We start from the raw sequence: 24,417 nt of genomic DNA on the forward strand, positions 1-24,417 counted from the left end.
AATAAGATTTACAAATATTAATTCAATACATTATTTACTGTAAATACTAAAAAAATGGACGTAAGTCATGATAACTTTAAAAAATATGTAATTGATATATTTTTTGGGTAAACATTCATTATGTATGTGCCTTATTATTCCAGGAAAGTAATATTCCCATAGACATAAATATTGGCAAACTCCAGGACTGGTTAGTGAGTCGTCGTCATGTAAACAAGGAATGGCAGAAGAACATTATAGCTGTGAGAGAAAAAATAAATAATGCCATTCAAGACATGCCAGCCCATGAAGACATAGCCGCTCTCTTATCAGGCAGCTATATCAATTACTTTCACTGTCTGAAAATTATAGAAATACTCAAAGAGACAGAAGCGGACACCAAGAATTTATTTGGCAGGTATGGATCACAAAGAATGAAAGATTGGCAGGACATAATAAAGAGTTATGAGAAGGATAACTTGTATCTAGCCGAGGCGGCTCAAATGTTGGTCAGAAATATAAACTATGAAATTCCTGGATTTAAAAAGCAAATAGCTAAAGAGGAACAGATGCAGGCAGTAAGTTTTGACATCAATGTTGTATAATTTTTATAAATGTAATTGTAATCAAAATATCAATTTTACTATTAAATCAAGAGCCAGCTAATGTTACATACATTATAAGGCAGGCATATAGATTATAAAAATTAAGTTTCCTGATTGGCAAAGAGCTTATTCATTGCGTCTTGGTAATGGATAGTTTTTTTAGGTATTTAACAATGGTAAATAAATGGTAATAAAGTGGAATGCCACTTGGTTGTTCCTTTATTTTATTGAAAAAAGGATTTATTTTAATATTTCAAATATGAGTTTTTGCTCTAGAGAATTATTAGATCTCATTCAATAATTAATAAATTGTATTTTTTTTTTTAAAAACACTGCATATAATATTTGTTGTTGAAATTTGCATATTGCCTTCGAATATTTTTCATTAAAAACTGTTACATATTATTTTCTCAATAAAATCTAAACATTCCTGTACTCAACCAAAATATTTGAAATAAATTATTTTTCTGTTTATTTCACAATATATAGCAATATTTATTTATTTATAAATAAAGAATGTATATAATATAGTATAATTTAATAAATGTAAGAATTAACTAGCATCAATTAACAATTTAACTGTAAAAAAATTCCAAAAATGCATTACTTTCCATATAAAATGTTTACTGAAAATAAAACAAATATGTATCAAAATAATCTATGAGATAAAAATTATAATTGATTCCAGAGGTTTTATTTTAATTAATGACAAGACTAAAAAGGTGTTTGTCTGTGTGTAGGTTTCACATATATATAGGCAGTATATGTGAAAATTTGTCTAAACTAAATTGATGATCTTGGTAAATTCTTTTGAGTGTTTTTACTTACAACATAATTTTTTTTTCAGGAGTGTGATAAAAAACATGCTGATTACTTAAAAAATGAAGCATCAAGTAAAAATGAATTTTTAATGCTTTGCAAACAGCTTGGTATCAAGGGAGACAAAATAAAAAGGGAACTGGTTGACAGGTTACAAGAATTGCCAGTAATATATGACAAGGTTGGTTCTTTAAAGTTTAGACTTACAATTATAATGTTTGGTTCAATGGGGTACTTAGATGGTTGTAAAGTATCAATCACCTTAAAAAAATCTATAGAAGATCATTTTAAAACTAATGCCTATTGCAATGGTAGGAGTAGGAAAGACAAATGAAAATCTTTGAATGATCTGTGTTGTGTGGATTCATGAAATATCAACAAAGTTGTTACATGAAGTTTTGGTGGTTGTTGTTTATTCCATGATTAGGTTGTTGGTTACATGAAGTTGTTTTGGTGGTAAAATTAAAGTGGACATAAGCAGTTAAGTGGAATAGGGATTTGCTATAAATAGATACATACTAATTTATTTATCTAAAACAGTGTGTAGTTTATAATATAGCAGATCCATAAGCAAATTATACATATATCTGTTGTACTTTCATTGGAGTAGGCTATAATTTGTATTGCGAGAAAAGTTATTTGTATTAACAAAGATCACAAGTCAAGTTTTAGCCTTTATAACATTTTTGTTTTATATACAGATAGGCAAGTCACTCAAGCCTTTACAGCCAGCCATAGAATTATACTCTGCATTTACGAAATATATCCTCGGCGAGCAAGCGTCAGAAGTTCTACCTCTACTCAAGTATGTTGTTGAACATGGTAACACTACTGTGTATGAATGGAGTTACGGCGAGCCGCCGTTGAGCGTGGAGCCGGATCCAGTGCATATAGAGTTGGAGAAAGATGATGCAGCTGGTGATCAGGTCTGTAATTATTAATCAACTTTTGTGTTAAATCTAATGTTTTTATATATTGCTGTTTTGCAATATAAATATTGATTGGTATACCTTTCAACGGTACATTTTTCGTTGGTCTATTAACTAGCTTGTAAATTAAATCATAAGGTTCAAAAACACACATGAACAATTAAAAAAAAATCCAGACTTGAAATACATTTGCTTACACTCTTAGAAAGAGGTGGAGCACTATCGTTCAATATGTGTTAATCTGCGTTGCCAGTACATCAAGTATTTGGTCATAAGACACTGTTCATCTGAATATGTATGAAGTGCTTAATACAATAAAGTTTGAATACTTGGATGTATGATGCTCAATCATGGTCAATTTATTAAGAAGACTGCATGATTGGAATATTTTTCTTAGTGATATTTAAAAAAAGAACATTAAAATGTTAATGTTACCAGCTGAAAAATAATGGTGCAGTATGTTTAGATTTAAGTTATTTCATAAATTCTATTTTCAGATTGATTTTGGAGAAAGCACAATAGATTTTGGTGCAGAGGATACTTCTGCTGATATCGACTTTGGTGATGGAGACGCCGGTGGAGAGATCGACTGGGGTAATATTGACGTGGCTCCTGCTGAAGTTGTGAGTAAATAACTTATACAGGATAATATATTTTTTATTAAAACGTGGCTTTTTTATGATGTAGGTAGACAGATGGACAAATGGACCTCCTGGTGGTAAGTGGTCGTCATCGCCCATAAACATTGGCGCTGTAAAAAGTATTAAGCGCCACTAACCTTGGGAACTATGATGTTATATATCTTAAGCCTGTAGTTACTCACTCATCCTTTAAAGTGGAACACAACAATACTAAGTATGGCTGTTTGGTGGTAGAACATCAAATAAGTGGGTGGTACCCCAGACAAACTTGCACAAAGCCCTACCACCTAGTCATCTGACTACAATACAAACTTAGGTTATACTACGGAAGTAAACATGAAAAATACGCTAAACGTGTTTTATTATCCTTAGGATGTATCAGCAGATGTAGCAGCGATATCGTTAGACGAATCAGGCATTGTCGTGGAAGAGCAGGGGGTGGGGGGCGGTGTAGCGCGGGGCAGGGACGCCTTGACCTTGCTAGACAATACGCCCACCAGGAACCAGTTCATTGATCAGCTCGTGGAGGTATAATTAATATCAGTTATGTCATATTTTTGGGTCGAATGCTGGAAATTTTTTAACAGTTGCATAAAATTAATAATGAACTTCTATTTAGTTATTTTCATAGAAAGCAAAAGTTCTCTTGATATTTTTAAACAGTCTGTTTTGTTTTTAGACCCGTTTTGTAAGGGTTGATTCGAAAGGAAATGATGCGATGCGATTTGAGTTTTGATAAAAAATAATATTTCAAATAATTTATGTTTTTGCGTAATTAGTAAGTAATTCTAATTAAATTGTATTGTTACCTGCGCCAAAGGTGTTTTCGACATTTTATTTCCTTAAAAGATTTAAGATCGTGGGTTTAAAGTTAGAGTCTTTATGACTTGGCTTGTTAGTTTCGATTGCGTAAAAGGAGCTAATGCTTGAAAATGACCTAATGAGTATTCGATTTATTTCTTTAGCAAATAATATTCATCTTAATACGTCAAGGCGATACAACAGCCAACAAGACGAGGCGAACTTCGAAATCGCTTCCTAAACATCGTCCTTTCAATTCCAATAATTAGAGTTGAATTAAAGCTTGTTATACATAGATTTTAGTATTTAAATATACTATGTTACTAAAATATGATTCCCATACATTCCCAGCTGGAATCATTTCTGAAGATGCGTCTCTACGAAACGAACGCCGCCAACGAGAGCCAGACGTTCTCGCTGATCGAGCAGCTGCCCACCGAGAGCGAGGCCGCGCTGGCCGCCATGCTGGCCGCCGTGCAGGCCGCCGCCGCCGCCGTCACCGCCACGGAGATCTCGCACCTGCACAACGTCAAACATTCGCCCAGGTCTGTATGCTATACGTGGCAAGGAGCAGGACGCTCACCTGAGGGGAAGTGACTACCAAATGAAATGTGTACCAGTCTTTGTCATTGACTGCCGTTGTTTAAATTCGACGACCGAGTCACCTCGTGTCAATAGGAACGAACTCGCAGCCCCTCGCTCTGTGGCTGAAGATTAATGCTCGAATTATGTAAGATTAGACAATAAAGTTGTGATCGATCGCTACTATTATTTTTGTCTCTTTGAGTTGAGACACTATGGGTATTTTTATTCTAGAATAAATATTTTTATACGGAAGCGAATTCTGTCTCTTTGTGAAAAACCGAGTGACGGGCGCAACGTCGCCACGTAAATCGGCAGGACAGAAGTATAAGTATCCCGTCACAGGTACGTGGACGTGCTGACGGCGCAGCTGCAGCAGAAGCTGTCGCTGTGCGCCAAGCTGGGCGCGCTGGCGACGCGCGCGGCGGAGCGGCGCGGCGCCGCGAGCGAGCGCGCCGCCGCGCTGCGCCCCGCGCTCGCGCTGCTGCTCGCGCGCACGCAGGAGCTGCAGGCCGACGTGAGCACGCTGCACTTGCACATGAAGTATTTAGAGTCCGACCGAAACGCGTTTCCGGCCGAAACCGAATTTCGGCTTCGGTCTTAGTTTCGGCCGAAAACGAAAACGAAACTTCCATATCATACTTATAAATTCCATATAAACTAGACAAAATAGAGAGCACCGGACACGTCTAAACCCTACGTGAAACTTTTCGAACTCAGTTTCAGTTCGGACCGTAGTTTCGGCTGGATGGCAGCCAACCAAAACTCGTATTTTTGCTAAATTGAGCCGAAACCGAAACCGAAAGATCACTACACTAGTAGTATTATGTAGATAGAGTTGTATATAATCGAAAAACTGTCAATTAAACTAACTTTAATTTAGTCGGTCTGAAGTTGCGGCAAGTTACGACATGTAGGTTGAATTGTAGGGTCATAATAAATAAATAAATAATTATTTTCTAAGTCCTTTTTGTACTTAATTTTTTTTTGTTTTTTTAGATCCAAAGTGAGATATCGAAAAAATATAAAGGAAGACCGGTCAACGTCATCGGCGGCGTGAAGTTCTTGTAAATATAGCAACAACGTATGAAAGGAAAATCCATAGCGACGGAAACATACATATATTTTTTTAATGTTGGCTACTTGTAATTAAACTTTATAATACAAATCTTTTGACTATTAGCAAGTTTTTAATTCATATCTTGAGACTGTAAACGTTTTTTGTAATGGTTAATCAATTCTATTTTCAAAGATGTCAAAGCTTAAGTCTTATACATTTCTTATACAGTATTATTCGAAATAATATTCCTTAAAGTAATTGATACGTTCACGTTCATTTATACCCTATTCCAACCATAACGGGAAAAAAGCCAAATGAACCACATTGACAGCAAATTGACGCGATATCATTGGTCGAGAGCTTGATTAATCTATGATATTCACTATGGATTTGCGAAAAAAATGACGTTTTGAACGTCGACGAAACTGTTACTGGAATTTTGGAAGTAAAATTAAAGTGGAAATTAGTAGCTAAGAGTAATCGTGTTGTATCATAAATAAAGATATAATAATCATAAACTCTTAGTAGTGCACAACATAGCTGAGTTATAAGCAAATCGCATGAAATAGTAAGGTTTGTTTATCTTTTTTCCTACTTCCATTGGAATAGGCTATAGAGAGACAAAGAAACTAAGACATGCCATCCTGGTGCTAATACCTAACTGTCTGCTGCTAGAAGCTTAAATCCACTTTAAATAATAAGCTTTTCTAGTTTATTATTACTGGATGACGTTATCTTGAGTTCTTGCGGTTACACCTGCACATGCACAGTAAAGCAAGTTAATACGCGTTCTGTTTTCCCTCATCCTTTTAATAGTCTTCTTCCCGAGGTACTCTAGTGCACACTCGTTAATCTTCCCTCCTTGCTGCTGAGAAGGTAAACGCAATAACTTTACTGTATCCAATAAATTTACAGACCAATGAGGCAAAAACTGTCAAGTATTAAAGTCAAAACATAGAGGAGGAAGGATGAAGGAGTTTGGCAAAAAAAAAAAACCTTTCATATCATTTATTAGCCGTAATAATAATATGGGTAGTAAAAAAAATATGGGTAGTAGTTATAATGTGGATAGTAGTAGTAGTATTCATGAGAACCGTCAGCCACTTCAAAGCAGATGTACTTTCCAGATTTGTCTTTCTTCCGTCTTGAGGTTATACATCCTTTTGGTAGTGCTGCGACGCTAATTACGTCAAGAAGAAGAAGAACTAACAAAAACATCACTATTGATCTATATGGGATTCGTGATGACATCTGTAAAAATTATAGGTGGATTACCAATTAAAACAAGACGTACTTGGTCTTGTTTTTTTTTTTTTAAATAAAACATGACAACAGTACAAGTACAGGGTTGTCGCAGTTGGAACTAAATTGCCAGTGAGTTGCTGGACTTAAGGTCTAAGGTCTTTAAACAGTTTTTAGAATTGATATTGTTAAGCGTCTGTTGCATCACTTTTTGAATAAAACATTGAACGATTGAACATTACCCGGCCGCTGCGACTTGTTCGATTTTTTATTTTGATATTACATCCCAACAACATCACGTAGCTGTCGCGTATCGATGCGGTTAATAGCGATCTAGTCTCTGGGTTCCAATTTTCAACATTTTTACACTCAATAAAAACCAAAACACTTCTATCTCTCATCTCTCGTCTCTGTCCTACGTCTATATAATAAATAAGTATAAACAAAATGTATTCCATACGATTTGCTAATAGCTAAAACATTTAAAATAAATATTATAGCAATAATTTGCTCTGCTGAAAGTTCTTGATTAATGTTTTTTTATTTACAAAACGACACTATTAAACTGAGCTACTTATGTAGATCCACTTTAATTTTACTTCCAAAATTCCGTTTCGTCGACATTCTAAACGCCATTTCTTCGCAAAGCCATAATGAATATAATAGATAATTTGGAATATCCTATAGAATGAACGATTCCTCCTCCCGCAGGCGCGGCTGATGTTTTTCGCAAACTGGCAAACATGTTCGAGAGGTTTTGATTGACCACGTCACGGCCATGTCTCTTATTTATGTTTACGAACAAAGTTTTGTTCAAATAAGGGCGCAGCGGACCCAGCTTGAGAATATCGAACTGCTTAAACAAATTGGTATCAATTGATAAAAAGTAGGTACTAAAATTATCTATATCTAATGAACAGTGAGAATTTCATTGTTCATTCAGTCTCATAGACTACGTAAGAGTAGGATTTATGGGGGAGAACTCTATATTTTTAGTATATATTGTAATGATTACTTAAATAATATAATAACAATAAGTGATAATAATATAGATTTTTTTTACGGAAAAATAATCCTTATCATACATACAACAGAACAAGTAGCTACTTGCATCTAAGCGTGTAAGCAGTCAGTTCTTCAAAGACGGGCGTAGCTAGTATTACTGGGTTTAGGGTCGAAGGTTCTAATGAGCCATAGTAATACTGGCAATAGTTAAAAAATATCTTAGTGGTGCATTGACTCAAGGAATGGTTAATATATTTTAAAGTACCAATCTCCATGAGTGGACCATTGGATGATTAGAAGGCCTTTATACTTCTCATTTGTATAATAAAAACAATAGTATTGTTGAACACAAGCTGCGTGACGAAGTGAACAAGAAAGCGACGTCACAGGTCAGGCGAAGTGGCGTGAAGAGACATCCATTTGGGTTGTCACGGTGGTAAAAATTGGTAAAAAAAATTGTATTGTAAACAGTACTTGATGAATTTCATAATATTTTTTGTATAGGTATTACGAAAACTTAGTTAAAAAACTTCTGTCAATATTTATTTTAAATTTTTTAGTAAACAGTCGATTATAAGTATAACAGAATAATCTAAACTCACTTTACAATTGTAATCCTCTGTGAAACCTAATACAGACGCTAGATCTTTTAGATTTAATTTGATTCAAGGAACATTCGGTTTTATATCCGTCTAAGCATCTTTAAAGTGAAAATTAATTGATTTCACGACCGACATAACGCGTGACATTCGGTTGCTTATTGCGCAAATTACTTTACAGTCATGTGGTAGCACTTGACTTTAAAATTACTAGCGTACAACTCGCGTAATTATTAGATAAGATTTTATGACAGCAATAACGTAAAAAAACTGAAATAAATATACCGAAATGTAGGCACTAATCATAGGCATTATACGAATAAGTAAAAATATATCGAATTAAAATATATTTATGACATAGGTAGGTTGACGAGTAACTGATGGTAAGTCACCTCTGCCCATAGACTATGACGCCGTAAGAAATATTAATAGTAATGAGCCACCGACCTTGGGAACTAAGATAAGATGTCCACCACGCTGCTCCAATGCGGATTGGTGGAATACACATGTGGCAGAATTTCGTTGAAATTAGACACATGCAGGTTTCCTCACGATGTTTTCCTTCACGTTTTTCGAGTTTTCACGAAAAGAATTATAAACACAAATTAAGCACATAAAAATTCAGTGGTGCCTGCCTGGGTTTGAACCCGAAATCATCGGTTAAGATGCACGCGTTTTAACCATTCATGGTTCTATAACCATTTTCATTATGATATAACAATGAATTTAGACCAGATGAAAAGATAAAACCAATTTCATACCGATGATACAGATCAGTCGTGCGTTTATCATTATAAATATAAATTATTTCCGCCAGACATAATTTTTTTTATTCATTACATCAATTATTGTTATTGGACTTGGAGTATCCAGGTTTGAATCTTAGATAAGGAGGACTACTAAAAATACAACCTAAATAAAATGGTTTTTGTACCACTTTATAATTAAGAACCTATCAGATCAAGCGATCTTTGAGTTGCTTAATCCGGCACTGAGCTGGGTGGTAGAGATTTGTGTAAGCTGGGTAGGTACAGTATACCCATCAGATTGTTTGTCACCAAACAGTAATACTTTACACAAGGGAGCAATTAAAGTACATCATATCTTAGTTCCCAAGGTCGGTGGTTCATTACTATTAATATTTTTTACAGCGCCTATGTATATGGACGGCGGTGATCAGTCATCTTTAGGTGACATATTTGCAGGTCCATATACTTAGTCAAAACGGAGTTTACTTTACTCGGAGTTTCTCTGCGAGATCGAATCAGAAATGAGGAGATCCGCAGAAGAACTAAGGTCACCGACATAGCCCGAAGAATTGCCACACTTAAGTGGCAGTGGGCGGGGCACATTGCTCGAAGAACCGATGGCCGATGACCGGAAGACGCAGCGTGGGTAGGCCCCCCACAAGGTGGTCCGACGACCTGGTGAAGATCGCGGGAAGCCGCTGGTTGCGGGCTGCACAAGACCGGTCGTTGTGGCGATCTTTGGGGGAGGCCTATGTCCAGCAGTGGACGTCCTTCGGCTGACATGATGATGATGATGATGATACTTAGTCACATATGACATAAAAAAACTCATAATATATGATGTTAAAGGAGTTATGTCTCTTGTGCTTGTAGTGACACCGGCTCACTCATTCTTCAAAAAGGAATTCAGCAACATTAGGTATTGCTGTTTGGCAATAGAATATGTGATGAGCGGGTACTTCGCAGATGGTCTTGCACAAGGCAAAAATGAAGTATATAGTATCAAATATATAATGTATTAATTTCTATAAGACATGTGAAAAATAAATAAATAAAAAATAATATATTTTATTTCGTTTATTGTATATTGATTATTATAATATAAAAAATCTTATTACCAAAATAAAATAAAAAAGCAGTTTTGATTTACAGCTAACGTATTACTTATGTTAATTATTTACAATATTATATTATATTTACACGAAGAGGTAACAAGATACTTTTTATTAAAATGTAATTAATTACGTCACAATATTTATTTATAGATACATTAAAAGGCAAATTAAATAATTACTAAAGAAATCTAAAACTAATCGGTAACTTCTTGATTGCGTGTCATTAAAATTATTTATATTATTAGGTTAACTTATTAATTAAGAAAATGATATGATATTACTATAATTTAAACCCTATAGCACTTAGGAATAATGTAGCTTTCTACCAGCGAATCATTTCTTACCATTGGATGTGGAAACACTATATATAAACAAACAATATGTACTTTTTTTAATATTAGTACAATAAAAGTGAAATCACTAAGATTTTACGGCTAAATGAGGTATATTTACAGCTAGCTTTGTCCTTAACCTTAGTATGTGCTGGAATGATGAACGCTTATAACATTCAAATCAAATGTTATAAGCGTAAGTTCGCACGCATACTGTACGCCGCATGGGCATGGGAGGTACATATTTTACTTATATTTGTTGCAAGAGAGTGTCAACTGGACTTGGACAGTAAGTAGTAAAGCGTCAAATGTATTTCATTGTTCGTATGGAAAGACTTTTCTTAAAACAATTCAAGGACACTCAGTCTTTTTCGTCAATGAATATTCCTATAAACACTACAATTAAAGTGAAAAAATAAAGCGCGTGGAACGAATACTGACAACGAATCACACCGAGAAAATTCTAAACATTAATAAAAATATCTAAAATTACTTACAAAGTATGGTTATCACAAATACACTGTTTTTTATTAAATCTTTTTATGACTGCTTACTCTTAATTGTGGATTAAGAATGTCTTATGCTAGTAGTGGTTTTAAAGCTCCATAAGCCATTTTTATCCTAGAATAAATCGGCAAATAATAGTTTTAATTGGCGAAGAACATACCTAATTCCAAATGGCTATCTGAACATCAATATATTTTGAAGCAGCCTCAACGGATCAGATCTACAGAACGCTCTACCACGGGGACATGAATACCTCCGGACACACATAGCGAATCGTCTATCACATTCGCATAACCTGGCTGAGCAACTATTCCCGACCTGGCGACGTGACTGGTAGTTCTCTAGAGCGCAGTGGGGCTGCCTGTTGAAGCACTTCCAGTAGTAAGGCTGAAAGTAAACCGTGTTGACCGGACAGTAGATGTTCTCGTAGCACTCGTCGTGTAGTCTGCAGCAGCTGGTGAAAGCCACGACAATTGCTTAATTAAACGAGAAGTAAAACCAATGTGGATAATTAATTGTTTTAAAATTAACGACGACATAGACGTCAAATTAAAAAAATAATAAATGGAACTCTTGTGTATGAATGGTTTAGATATTATATAATTAGAGAGTTCATGGTTTATAGCACACCTAGATTTTAATTTAAAAATCCATAAGAAGCTTTCATGTTGAATTTTAATTTATAATTAATTTAATTGAAAGTCGTTTACATCGCTACAATTTTTTACTCTGTAAAACAAAATATTTTATTAGAAATATATGAGAATTATTATTCTGTGTATGACTAAGCTTTGGACACAGAACGTATCGTACTTTCAAGTTTCTTGAATGTTTCATAAGTAAAAATATTTTAATTATATTGTATTTTCAATTATCGATCATATCTTACTTGTCAATCCCATCTGTAGGTTTTCCGGAACCAAGGAAACCGCAATAGCAACCATAGCCCTTGTACGAGATGGGATCACATCCAGTGGCACAGGTCAACATGTTGTAGAGATGGAACACTCCACGTTTCCCACGATCTCCTTTATTTGAATACTGTTTTGGATCTATTGTTCTGAAAGTCACAAAACATATATAAATAGCCTTTTGTTTTCAGTTTTACAATTATTATAAAAAGAACAATTACTATCTACTTTTTACAAAAAAGTAGTTCTCGTTTAATTGACTACATTAGTATACCACTGGAACCCTTCTTAGGTCATGGTCTGCTGTATATAACATCTGTCTAACCTGATGGGAAATTGCATAGACATTGGCGCCGTATGAAACCGTATTTAACAATTTCTTCCATAATCAATGCGGCATCAACCTTAAACTGAGATGTTATGTCCCTTGTGCCTGCAACACTGGCTCACGTACACTTCAAACATAACAATACTAAGTGTTACTGCGTATGCTAGTATATGATGAAAGGGTGGTACCTATTCAGATGGGAAAAAAGCCCTACGACGTACTCGCTCATGTGGCGTTTTTTTTTATAGCATTGGTTGGCACCTGATGCTATGTGGTCACCACCGCCAATAGACAAAGGCGCTGTAAGAAATATAATAACCATTCCTTACATAACCTATGCGCCACCAACCTTGGGAACTAAAATGTTATGTCCCTTATACCTGTGATTAAACTGTCTCACTCACACTTCTAACCGGAACACAATATTATAGAGTACTGTTATTTGGCAGTAGAATATCTGATGAGTGGGTGGTACCTACTCAGACGGGCTTGCACAAAGCCCTACCAGCAAGTGAAACAAACTCGAACAACAACTACAAATTAAAATAAGAAATAAATAGTTAAACGTATACTTACCTAACACCTTTAAGATAATCAGATTCTGGTATAGAATATCTGAATGGATCGTGTGCAAATCCAACGAGCATATTAGCATCTCTGCCATCGTGTTTGTCGTTAAAATTAAAGTTTTCTAAATTAATCGCTTTGGTGTTTTCATATCTGTGACTATTATTGTTAGAACTAGATTTAAACGGAGTGCTGTATGGACTTAGAATATGGCTTATTTGCGCATAGCTGGTACTATTGTATATGGAGTCGAAGCTCAGAGGTTTCGGCAGATCTGAAAATAAAATAAATGTTGTTCAGATAGAGCTGATTGTTAATCGATATCTTACAGAGCTTGAGACAAGGTGGCCTGGTGGTTAGAATAGGTGATAACGAATATTCCGAAACAAACTCTGACAAGCATCACTGAGTTTTCATATATGTACTTAATATGTGTTTGTAATTTCGTGTTCAGCGGTGATGCGTGTGTCGAATATCACTGATATTGTGTGATATGTGTATCCACCATTCCACATTTTAGCCGCATGAGAACAAGTTATTAATAATGTCTCATTGACTTAATTAGTGTGATGATCGGGCTGCGTAAATGCTACTTGCGCTTTCACGCATATGTTTGCGGCGAAACGACTTAAAATGTTCTCGTTTGTTTAATTTTAGTAAGTATTTTGTCATTTCATTGAATCAGTTCATGTTTGCGGTCGAGAAACTTATAACGGCAGTGAAAGTTGTTTCGGATGTTACGTAATAAGTTGATCAAAATTGTACAATATTTTCGTAGCTTTAAAATGTCTCCAAAATGAATACGCTACTGTATTATTAAAACTGTAACGGGAAGCACAGCAACTTATAAAATAATATTATACACAATAACCTTCTCTAAAATGCACTGTATCTTCTGGTAAAAGTTTTATGTATATTGATTCAGTAGATATTTCAGTTAGGTGTCATAAAAAAAAAGATTCAATTATTAATATGTAACAAAAATAATCGTGATCATCTAAATCTATAAAATATCAGAGAGCAATTACCTAAAGTGTACGCCGATGGTAACGCAATGCACACTATTGAAAAATAAGAGCATTTCACGCACTAGATGTTTGCGAACAATCACGCTAATTGTATACAAAGGAATGAATGCTCAATGATGGACCAGCCGACTATGAAAATGGGAGTGAAATGGCTAATTCTCTTGCATTTGTAATGAAACTTGTAAAAGTAATGAATTAATATACTTTTTTATTTAATTTTAGACATTGTTATCGTTTACATAGTATTAAATTAAGTCGCTTCCCGCTGTTTGTCTGTCACTGTGTATGCTTAGATCTTTATAACTACGCAACGGATTTTGATGCGTTTTTTTTTAATATATAAAGTGATTCAAGAGGAAGGTTTATATGTATAATTCATGCATAATATAGTTGAGAAACACTGATAATTTTAGAGATTTCTATTGTGATTTCGTAAATACACCCATTTTTGTACAGTTACATTGCAAACGCTGGCTAAGCCCTTCGAGATAGATTAAAATAATGTAATATAGCATAGTAAACCTTAAAAAAATCTACAAAAAAGTTCGCGATGGTATATGTCTATCTCTTAGGTATAACCCACAATAACCATTTTTTATCTTTTACTTTTACGAGAAATAATGGCTTATTTACGAAGCGATTTTAAACAATACAACAGTAATCCTTATCCAATTAAGTACCTTGATTACATTATACATTTAATATAGATCGATATCACACAACAGTCTCAAAAATCTTTGAACGTTGTATATAAAGACATTCTGTAGTATATTAGGATCAGCATTGTAACCCATATTCTTCAATCCTTGTAGTTTAAGCTCGTTTCATACCAAATTTCATTTGAAAGTGAAACAGCAACAGATATACCGTGAGACAGAGTTACGTTTGCATTTATTATTATTATAGATAAAATATTAGTTTAGATATTTTCATGTATTAGCAATAATTATACATACTACTATTTTTTTGAGCCGAGATGGCCCAGTGGTTAGAACACGTGCATCTTAACCGATGATTTCGGGTTCAAACCCAGGCAGGCATCACTGAATTTTCATGTGCTTTATTTGTATTTATAATTCATCTCGTGCTCAGCGGTGAAGGAAAACATCGTGGGGAAACCTGCATGTGTCTAATTTCAACGAAATTCTGCCACATGTGTATTCCGCCAACCCGCATTGGAGCAGCGTGGTGGAATATGCTCCAAACCTTCTCCTCAAAGGGAGAGGAGGCCTTTAGCCCAGCAGTGGGAAAATTTACAGGCTGCTAATGCTATGCTAATGCTAATAATTTCTTTGAGATAAAGATATTGTACAGCTATTTATTAAATTAGAACAAAATCATTTTATAACTCGGTAGCGGTATCATCCCAATAAGAATTTATCGTAATTTTTAAACATATCTTTAAATTAAATTACCGTTAAGTTATGTAAAAATGTACCTGCTTAAAATTAATTTATTATATTATATACTTCTTTGTATGATGTTCAATTAAAGAAATAAAACGGTAGACATTTATGTAAATGTGATGTATAATATAGTCTTATTATCATGCAAAGAGGATTTATTGTCGGGCGATCAATATGCTAGTAATTAATGGATGAATATAATTTTATTCGAAAATTGAACAATAAATTATTCAACAACAAAGATGATAAAGTAGACTTATACTGGAGTATTAACATTCGTACTTTTTGTTTGTGGTTTACATTTAAAGATGCATCTGGTTTAAGCGATGTTTTTTTTTCTTTTTAATAAAAAAGGCCGTTGATTTTGTTTATCATTCTCTTATTTGGGTTGAGTTTTTTATTGCGAGTAGTTTATTTCCTGACAGCATCACAATTGCAATTTAAGAATTATAACTTAAATTGAGGATATGGTTATTTTATATTTTGGACTTAACTCAGTTTTCTTCGTAATTACGATTACAAAGTATCTAGTACTAAAGTGCGTAGTCGGTCTATAAAGAACACACATATGATTTATAGTTAATCAATTTATAGTAAGTCAATAAATATTTGTAAGATAAAATGTTGTCGGAAATAATGTGCGATATTTTTTAACCGTTTATTAGAAATACAGATATAGACAGGAAATTTTCTCTTAAAGAGTAGTGAGTTTCTATTTATGCATGTACGAACAAACAATAATTGTAATAAAGAGGAAAGAAAAAATACATTTAAATAAGTACTTTAATGTAAATGTGACAAGAAATGATTTAGTGACAATGAGGCGAGTTTAACAAGATAGTTTTCTGCAAGTTAGTGTATTATTAATAGCTTAAGAAATAAGTAAAATAAATTGATTTGAGTTTTTGTAGTACAATTAACATGTAGGGACATTTGCGTTGGAGATATTAAAGTGCACATTGCACAAGCACTCAGCGTGAACACAGGCGAGATATGAATTCCCATATTCCCTTTGATAAAATGGAAATCCAACACGACCGGAGTAAAACCAGGCGCAGGACAAACAGCTTTACATGCTTTTCGAGGAATAACAGGAACAGTCGATAACTTTTTTATTGGCTCGACACGACATTTGAAACAAGGTCTTTGGAATCTGCAGCCTAATAAAATTAAATTGACAATTTTTTTATTTTTTTATATATTTTATATAACTTTATTTAACTAAATATTTTATGAGCATTAAGTAATTGGAGAGAATATATGAATATATATGTACATACTTTTAGGATTGTTTGTACTAATATTAGGATCATTTGAAAAATATATTCAGACTGAATTCAGATTTATTGTAATTCATGTGAATACATTTCTTCGAGCATTTATCTAAGTAATATATTTGTGGGAATTCTGAGTATTCTTAGTTTAATGCATAGAATACATTAGATATTTTGGTCGACGACTTTTTATGTTTAAAAAATGATAAAGGAACATGGTCACAATGCCAAGAGACATGAACGATAAAATTAAATTTTATTACAATGTAGGTATGTTATTAACCTTAGACCCTGATTTTGCTAATGCGTTATAAAACGTATGTAGAAATTAATTTTAAATGTGACGTTTCTTGTAATAACACTGGTTCACCTTGGGGTTATTACAAGAATGTTTGTGAAGTGAATCCTTGTGCGTTCGCAGTTTATTAAGAATGTGTCTGTGTTACTTTATAATTATAGTAATTATCGTAATTATAAAGTGTCACAGACAAATATTATGCATTATGCTAGTGCATTCGCTCAATTGTCGAAATTCAAAACTGATCATTTAAAAAAAATACGTTTTGGTTTTTTTTTTATTTGACGAATAGGAGGATAGGTACAGGATAAAGGTACAGAATGGTTTTGTCGTTGCCTATTTGCATATAGGTACTGGTGGTAATAAATAAATTTGACTTGGTTTTATTATGTTTTTCTAACACTGGTACTGGTCGTAATAGGACAAAAATGACTGACAAAGTAAAAAAAGAAGTTAGTTGATTTGATATTGTATTGTCCAAGATAAATATGTCCACCGAGCAATTCTGCAAGAATTCACTTCGTATCTCATTCGTGAATTGCTGACAGCCGGCTAATGGATGAAGTGATACGCTATTTTGTTACGAGTTTCCGATAAATTTTGTAATTGTTATAGACATTGTCTTGGTTTGTATTCTGAAGAAAAAAAAAGGCAATCGTAAATCTCTGCATAGTACAAAACAAAGTCCCGTAAGCTTCCCGTCATCTGTACGTTTGGATCTTTGAAACCACGCAACGTATTTTAAAGCGGGTTTCATCAATAAACAGAGCGAAAGAAGAGAAAGGCCTAGAATGTCAACTTTCCTAGCCGGAATAATACAAAATGTTTGTTTATCTTGTATTTCTTCAATCTATAAGTTGTTTATAGACCCTTATTCTACCCGCGTGAGCCGAGTCAGGTAGCTAACAATTATATAACGTCTTGTTTTAATCGTGTGTATATCGTTTAATATGTATGTCTATTAGTGCTGCCTGCAATTAAACTTGAATTGAAAATTGTAGCTGCAATTCATGCGTTGAGGCATTTTAAGTATGTGTTTAATGCAATAGCAATAATTTGATACCCTGACATTGCAAATGTTCCAATAAAATACTTCGGAGATTGTGCAGTGAGAACCGGATATGGCACGAATTGCATACCGTATTTTTGAGGTCGAATTATATAATTTTCTGTTTACTGTCCGACCGGTTTATTTATTTGGAATTTTAGGTAACCATGACATGACATGACATTAATGACTGAGAAGCAATTTTATCACGGCATCGCGATTGTTTGAATAACGCGACATGTAATCATTGCTACCACAATTACTTCTTGAAGAACATTATTGTAAAATATATTAATAAGCTTGATATAAAACACGTAAAAAATACTTGCAAATGCACTCTTACGGAGAATAAGAAGGAGTCTAAACCTTTACGCAAAAAAAGGAAATATATTTCAAGTAAGAGGACGTTATTGCCATTTTACAATCCTTTCTATCGATTATTTCAATGGTTTCAATTTTAGTTTACATTATATCATACTTAGAGCCTTAAAACAAGGTGTGAACTTAATATTTAATGATAAATAAATAATAAGAATTTTTTTATTTATATTTAATGATATTGCAGGCAAAACATTGCTACAAAAACATTTGCTTGCAGGCAAAAAGTAGTGCTACGATGAAATTTAAATGAAGGAACAATTATTTTTAGACGAACACTTGAGTACGATCGTTTAATATATATTTTTATGCTAATGATAGTAATGGAAGAACACCTAAAAGAAACACCTAAAGTACTTTATATTTGTAGGACCTTTCTACCTACTAATCAAAGAATGCTTCTATCGTTTAGCTATAAAAGCGCAGCCAAAAATAAACGCCAAATAGACACATAGTTACGATAAACATTGTAGATATAAAGAGATCCATAACATTCCAATCTAACGAAAAATCTAAGTGTGTTCAGAGTTTAATCTACCCGGGTTTCTGTGCAACATCGATACAGCCGTTTGATTAATTATTTATACTTCTAGATAAACTGTTAAAGCTGTGAAAAAAATAGCCTAATATTTGGCCACTAAGTACACACACACTAGTAAAGCAGTGTGACGTTTGGCGAGTGTCAAGCGTAACTGTCACGCACACCAATATAAATAAGTTTGCTCATTTGTTTTAATTACTTTGTAGTGTGACACTCTATCTTCATATGTAAATATCTAAAAATAACCTTTTCGCAATGGACCTTTAATATATTTTTTCGTTATTGATAATACATATTGCCTAATATATTTATCTATGAGTTCAACATAATTTCGTAAACAGGCCTCATTCAAATCCATTTTTACAACAGCTGCCTTGACATTACACGTAGACTGATTTGACTTGTAATTATGTTTATGAAAGGAATTGGTGAATCATGTACAACCTGATTGCTCACCAACTTCGCATATGAAGCTAGGTAATGTTGAATTAAGCCAATATGCAGAGAGCTAACAAACTAACTCCAATGTCATGCTTAAGTTTTACTTGTATGTATGAGATACGTGATAAATATGTTCTCTTAGGCGATTACATTATTCGTATTTGCGTACTACTAGTTTAAATAAGTTTTATGTATTTAGTTTAATAATAATTTTATTAATATTAATAAGTGTTTTCATTTCTCTTCTACATTTTAAGGTACAATATTAAGAACCTCCTCGTCTACATTAATATGCGAAAGTAACTCTATCTCTGTCTGTTGATCATACACAGCTAAACCACTGAAACGAATTTGATAATATTTGGTATAACGCATTCTTGAACCTCAAAGAAGGACATAGCTATATAGACAGGCTAGCTATTTTGTATCTAAAAACTAGGATTGCCTGCCATAAACGCAGGCAAAGCCACAGGCCAAAATTAGTAAATTATAATAAACCTGTGATGCATGCGAAAATTAGTAAGTTGTAATAACATCAGTTGTATATGCGAGAAATTGACCTAAACATACAACAGACAACTAAATACATGGTTAATGGTAATTCGACGTATTCCCGTTAGGAGGTAATAGGGCTATTTGTGATAGTTTTAACCCCTATATGCATGATGTAAAAGCGAACCATTTTTGAGTTATCACGTTTTTTAGATATTTCAAAATAAGTCAAAAATGCAATTTAAAAAATTTATTTAATAAAAAGGTATCATAAAATATATATTTTTCTTCTGATTTATAAAAACGAATAAACAAGGATTATTTGTCTATATTAAAACAATAATTATCATTCCAAATTTAAAAATGCGAGACCGAAAAAGATATTATTTCAATATTTTTTTGATTTTTTTTCCACAAAAATGCCTTAAAAACAAAAAAAATCGTTGTCCTGCAGATTATTTTAAAAACATAACCGTTTTCTTAGCTCTTCAAAAATGTGCACTATGCATACATAGCAAAAAGTTACAACTTATTTAAATCCTATAGTAATTGTTTATTTAACAAAGTGAAGCCTATATAACCTCTATTTAATGATTCCTATGCCAAGGATATAAAAAATGATCGTGATTCAGATTAATGTACAAACACGTGGGTAAGCTTACACGTGATTATTTTGCATGAAATCGCATGTTATAGTTTCAATGTTAGAGGATAAATTGCTTAATTATAAAATAATAACTCTATTGTGTTTATGATGTCCTAGTATTATTTTAGCTACTTGCAATAATACTAGGACATCATAAACACATATGTTACGCAGGCAGGCGGGCAAATGGGCCATTGCTGCATAAAGTAGCCATCACCGCCAGTAGACGTTTAGTTATAAGCACTGGAAGAAATATTAACCATTCCGTACATCGCCAATGCACCACTAATTTTGGGAGTTAAGATGTTATCGTGCTTATAGTTACACTGGCTCACTCACCCTTCGAAACGGAACACAACAATACTAAGTATTGATCATTGGGTGGTAGCTTCCCAGATGGGTTTTTACAAAGCCCTACGACAAAGTATCCAGCAACACTAATCATTTTAACCAAATATTGCGGGGTCAACCCTGAGCAAACTAAATTGAATTTTCATGTGTTCAATTGAAAATGAAAAAAAATCTGAGGAAACCTGCATGTGTCGGATGAAAATCTTTCATATGTGTATTGACCAGACTGTATTTGAGCATCGTTATGTAGTGAGCTTCTTTAAAAACGTATCACTGTTACCCCGGCGCCAGACGTGTTCAAATATGTAATCAAATAAGTGTTCACGTGTGTGGCACAGACATTTGATATTACTGTCACATGTGACCAAATGTGTAGGCATAGTCTTCAAAGAAGTGACCACTTCTTTGACACATGTCTGGCGCCGGCTTTACTCGTTTTTGCTCCGAGATACGAGGTGAGTAATCAAATTCATACAGTTTTCGTGACAAGTAACATCTGGGACTAATTATGAGATTGTAAAGATTAAAAACGTAATAATTGTAATATTTATATGAGATATTCTGCACAAGCGATGGTCTATAGCGTGTATTTTCTTGGACAAAAACAATCCTAATTAATTGTTGTTAATTGCTTATAAATCCTTGGCTTGTCTGTATTTGATAACTTCATGTTGTTGTAATATATTGAGTTTTAAGTAAATAAAGTTGTTGTTTCGATTGTAATAATAATAAGTCTACTTTTCATCTGTCTGTCTATTCGAAAGACACATTTTTAATTATCATCAAAAATTTAAATTAAATAAAAAGGAATATAATTTTATAGCCATAAATAAAAGGCCGTACAGATGGTCGTCTCGAACTACAAAATAAAAAAAAAGTAACGAACGAGACCAAAACTTGATTCGTAAGAGAAAGTGTAGACTTAAAGGTCGACATTTCGTTACACTAATTATGACCGACTGACCGCCAATGAAAGTATTTGAGTTCGGTTACGCTAAACGTAGTTCTGCTCTCGATACTAACTCAATTGGGCTATTGTATTTATAAAATTGTTATATAATCTCTTATAATTTCAATTTGCGTTTTAAACCTTTAAATTTGTGTTGTCGCATAAGAATTGTAGAGTCGTTAACTTTAATTGTTCTTAAATATTTAAAGATATCGTATTATTCTTTTGTTTTTATGATATGTAAATTTATAGTATTTAAATTAAAAAAAAAATTGAGTTTTCTTTACAGTGTCATGTTTTGTTAAGGAAATTATTAAAAAGGTTCATTTTATCCTTCATACACTAAAAACTTTGAAAAAATATTCCGTACTCGTCCCTAACTTTTTCACTTCTGGATTACACTGATTTTTGCCATCCTCTTGCTACTGAAGAGTTCCAGGAGTAAACATAATTCCAATTTCCAAATACTGGTTTGCTACTGAGAATTTTTTCGACATTCAAACCCAATAACTTTTAATCGGCCTGATCTGGGGTTTATATTAAGGACTTGTTACATATCTACCTCAAACTAGATAAAAAAGGCAGATGTTAAAACAAATTATTTACAATCATACTATATATCTGTCTGGTACTGGTATTAATAATATGTCAACACAATATTTAAGCACGGAAATAGCTTGAGCCACACAAAAACAGAAATTTTTCATAAATATTAATCTCAAAAATGGGAACGATATCTAACAGATAAAAGTTAGTACATATACATAGTAAATATTAGTTAGTTTGTTATAAAAGCACTGATTGCTTTTATGTTTACAATGGTTTCTATTTTAGGGCTATTAACAGCAGAACGTTAATAGCTTTAAAATATATGTGAGGCCAAGTACACAATGCAGTCGATTGCTTATCCGAGATGACAAGGTTTTAGTGATCTTTATATCTTGCCATGAGCAATATCTTCGCAATTTTGTCATTACTGTATGTATGTTAAAAGACAATTCGAATATCTACAGGATATGTGCATCCTTTTGTTAGCTATTACTTTTATTGTTACTTGTTAGGGCTTTGTGCTAGCTGGTCTGGGTAGGTCTCACCCACTTATCAGATATTCTACCGCCAAAAAGCAGTACTGTATTGTTGCGTTCCGGTTTGAAGGTTAGCCAGTGTAACTACAGACTCAAGGGACGTAACAATTTAGTTCCTTTAAAATTTCTTACAGTGCCATTCCATCGGGTGGCTTATTCGCTCGTCCGTCTATATCAAAAAATTAAAAGAAGAAGATTTTATATTCTGACAAGATATTCTGTAGTGATTAGGTCTAAGGATAAGTTCCTTAGTTTGAACTACCCAATGTTTCTAAAAGCACGTTAAGAAGGATGTTGGACTACGGTCACATGAGTTAACTAAAGGGAGAACATTAAGTGCATCTGTGTTTACGCGCACACTTGGACACAATGCACCTATATACTATTTAATTCTGCACAGATGTCTAGACTCTAAGCTAAATCGCCGTGACGGAAATTGGCCAGGTCATTATCATGATTTTGTTTAAAATAATATTGAATGAAATGAAAATACTTTTATTACAAGGAAGCTTATAAAGCACTTTTTATTTCAACATTTTACAAGAATACCATAATAGTTCAACGTATTTACGACCGGTTCTTGATGCGGATTCCACTGTTATCATTCCGGTATATACTCGTATGTGTAAAAGTAATTTGGTACAGATCAATTTAAATAATTATAATTTATTTATTCGAACAGAAATGATGAAAGCTTTATACATTACGCATGAAAAAATAAAAGTTATATGTGCTTCCAAGTACGGTACATAAAGACATGACAAAAATATGTCCTACGTTTTGGCCAGGAATATTAAAGATAAAAGCAACGCTAAGGAAGCAAATTGACTACTTTTTTTATACCTAACGCCTAACGGCCAGCCTCTAAAACACATGTAATCGTGTGAACTTACAACTTACTTACATTACATTATTACATTAGCAGCCTGTAAATTTTCCCACTGCTGGGCAAAGGCCTCCTCTTCTATTGAGGAGAAGGTTTGGAGAATATTCCACCACGCTGTTCAAATGCGGGTTGGTAGAATACACAAGTGGCAGAATTTTGTTGAAATTAGACACATGCAGGTTTCCTCACGATGTCTTCACCGCCGAACACGAGATTAATTATAAATACAAATTAAGCACATAAAAATTCAGTGGTGACTGCCTGGGTTTGAACCCAAAATCATCAGTCTAGATGCACGCGTTCGATTATTTAATAAATCATTTCATTCATTCATTCTATTATTTAATAAATCATTTCCCAAATAAACATCCCAAACAAAAATGAAAAAATCAATAAGAATATTCGTTGACATTTAAACTTACATTCAATAAGTCATACAATCATAGTTAAATGCCTTCAAATTAAAGCTCCCGTCTAAGAATATTTCAATCTATGTACTTAGCTATTTCAGTTCGTGATCACATAAATGCTTAACAGATCAAAATGTATGTATGTGCGTGTATGTATTTTTATGTTATTATGTGTAACATGCAATCACGTGCTGGAAAACACGTGATCTAGATTTCCTGATTAGTTCAGATTAGGATAATTGAATCCTTTGTATTAACATGTTCCATTGCTAGGCTAAGGACTCCTCTTTGATAATGTTTTGGAGCTTACTCCATCGCTTATAATGCGGTTGGTGGATACACGTGGTCAGATTTTCCCTGCTACATGTAGGTTTCCTCTCGATGTGGTCCTTTATAAATCAAGCACATGACAA

At 33.5% G+C, this 24,417-nt stretch overlaps 2 protein-coding genes across 3 annotated transcripts in view; one reads left to right on the forward strand and one right to left on the reverse strand.

Annotated features, from left to right (window-relative positions):
• On the forward strand, positions 1 to 11,601 carry LOC125067432 (CDK5 regulatory subunit-associated protein 3). Of its 2 annotated transcripts, XM_047676042.1 has the most exons (10): positions 1 to 60; positions 144 to 557; positions 1,432 to 1,584; positions 2,105 to 2,329; positions 2,830 to 2,955; positions 3,346 to 3,501; positions 4,126 to 4,319; positions 4,702 to 4,873; positions 5,356 to 5,440; positions 11,591 to 11,601. In XM_047676042.1, the coding sequence occupies exons 1-9, from the start codon at positions 55 to 57 to the stop codon at positions 5,425 to 5,427; spliced, it is 1,518 nt and encodes a 505-aa protein (XP_047531998.1). In that variant the 5' UTR covers positions 1 to 54; the 3' UTR covers positions 5,428 to 5,440; positions 11,591 to 11,601. The 2 variants fall into 2 exon arrangements, with proteins under 2 accessions (XP_047531998.1, XP_047531996.1); XM_047676040.1 differs by lacking the exon at positions 11,591 to 11,601 and having other exon boundaries at positions 5,356 to 5,538.
• Positions 10,989 to 24,417, reverse strand: part of LOC125067433 — a 21,371-nt gene continuing 7,942 nt past the window's right edge. Inside the window, exons 2-4 of the mRNA XM_047676043.1 lie at positions 12,781 to 13,045; positions 11,855 to 12,025; positions 10,989 to 11,419 (exon numbers count right to left, since the gene is read on the reverse strand). Coding sequence (XP_047531999.1) covers positions 11,140 to 11,419; positions 11,855 to 12,025; positions 12,781 to 13,045 — 716 coding nt within the window. The 3' untranslated portion in view covers positions 10,989 to 11,139. The remainder of the gene's footprint in view (positions 11,420 to 11,854; positions 12,026 to 12,780; positions 13,046 to 24,417) is intronic.

Source organism: Vanessa atalanta, chromosome 11, assembly GCF_905147765.1.
Source record: "Vanessa atalanta chromosome 11, ilVanAtal1.2, whole genome shotgun sequence".
Lineage (NCBI taxonomy): Eukaryota > Metazoa > Arthropoda > Insecta > Lepidoptera > Nymphalidae > Vanessa > Vanessa atalanta.

Coding starts and splice junctions, on each gene's coding strand:
- LOC125067432 (XM_047676042.1), top strand. Junction 2,330..2,829: donor ATGATGCAGCTGGTGATCAG/GTCTGTAATTAT, acceptor TTCTATTTTCAG/ATTGATTTTGGAGAAAGCAC. Junction 3,502..4,125: donor TCATTGATCAGCTCGTGGAG/GTATAATTAATA, acceptor ATACATTCCCAG/CTGGAATCATTTCTGAAGAT.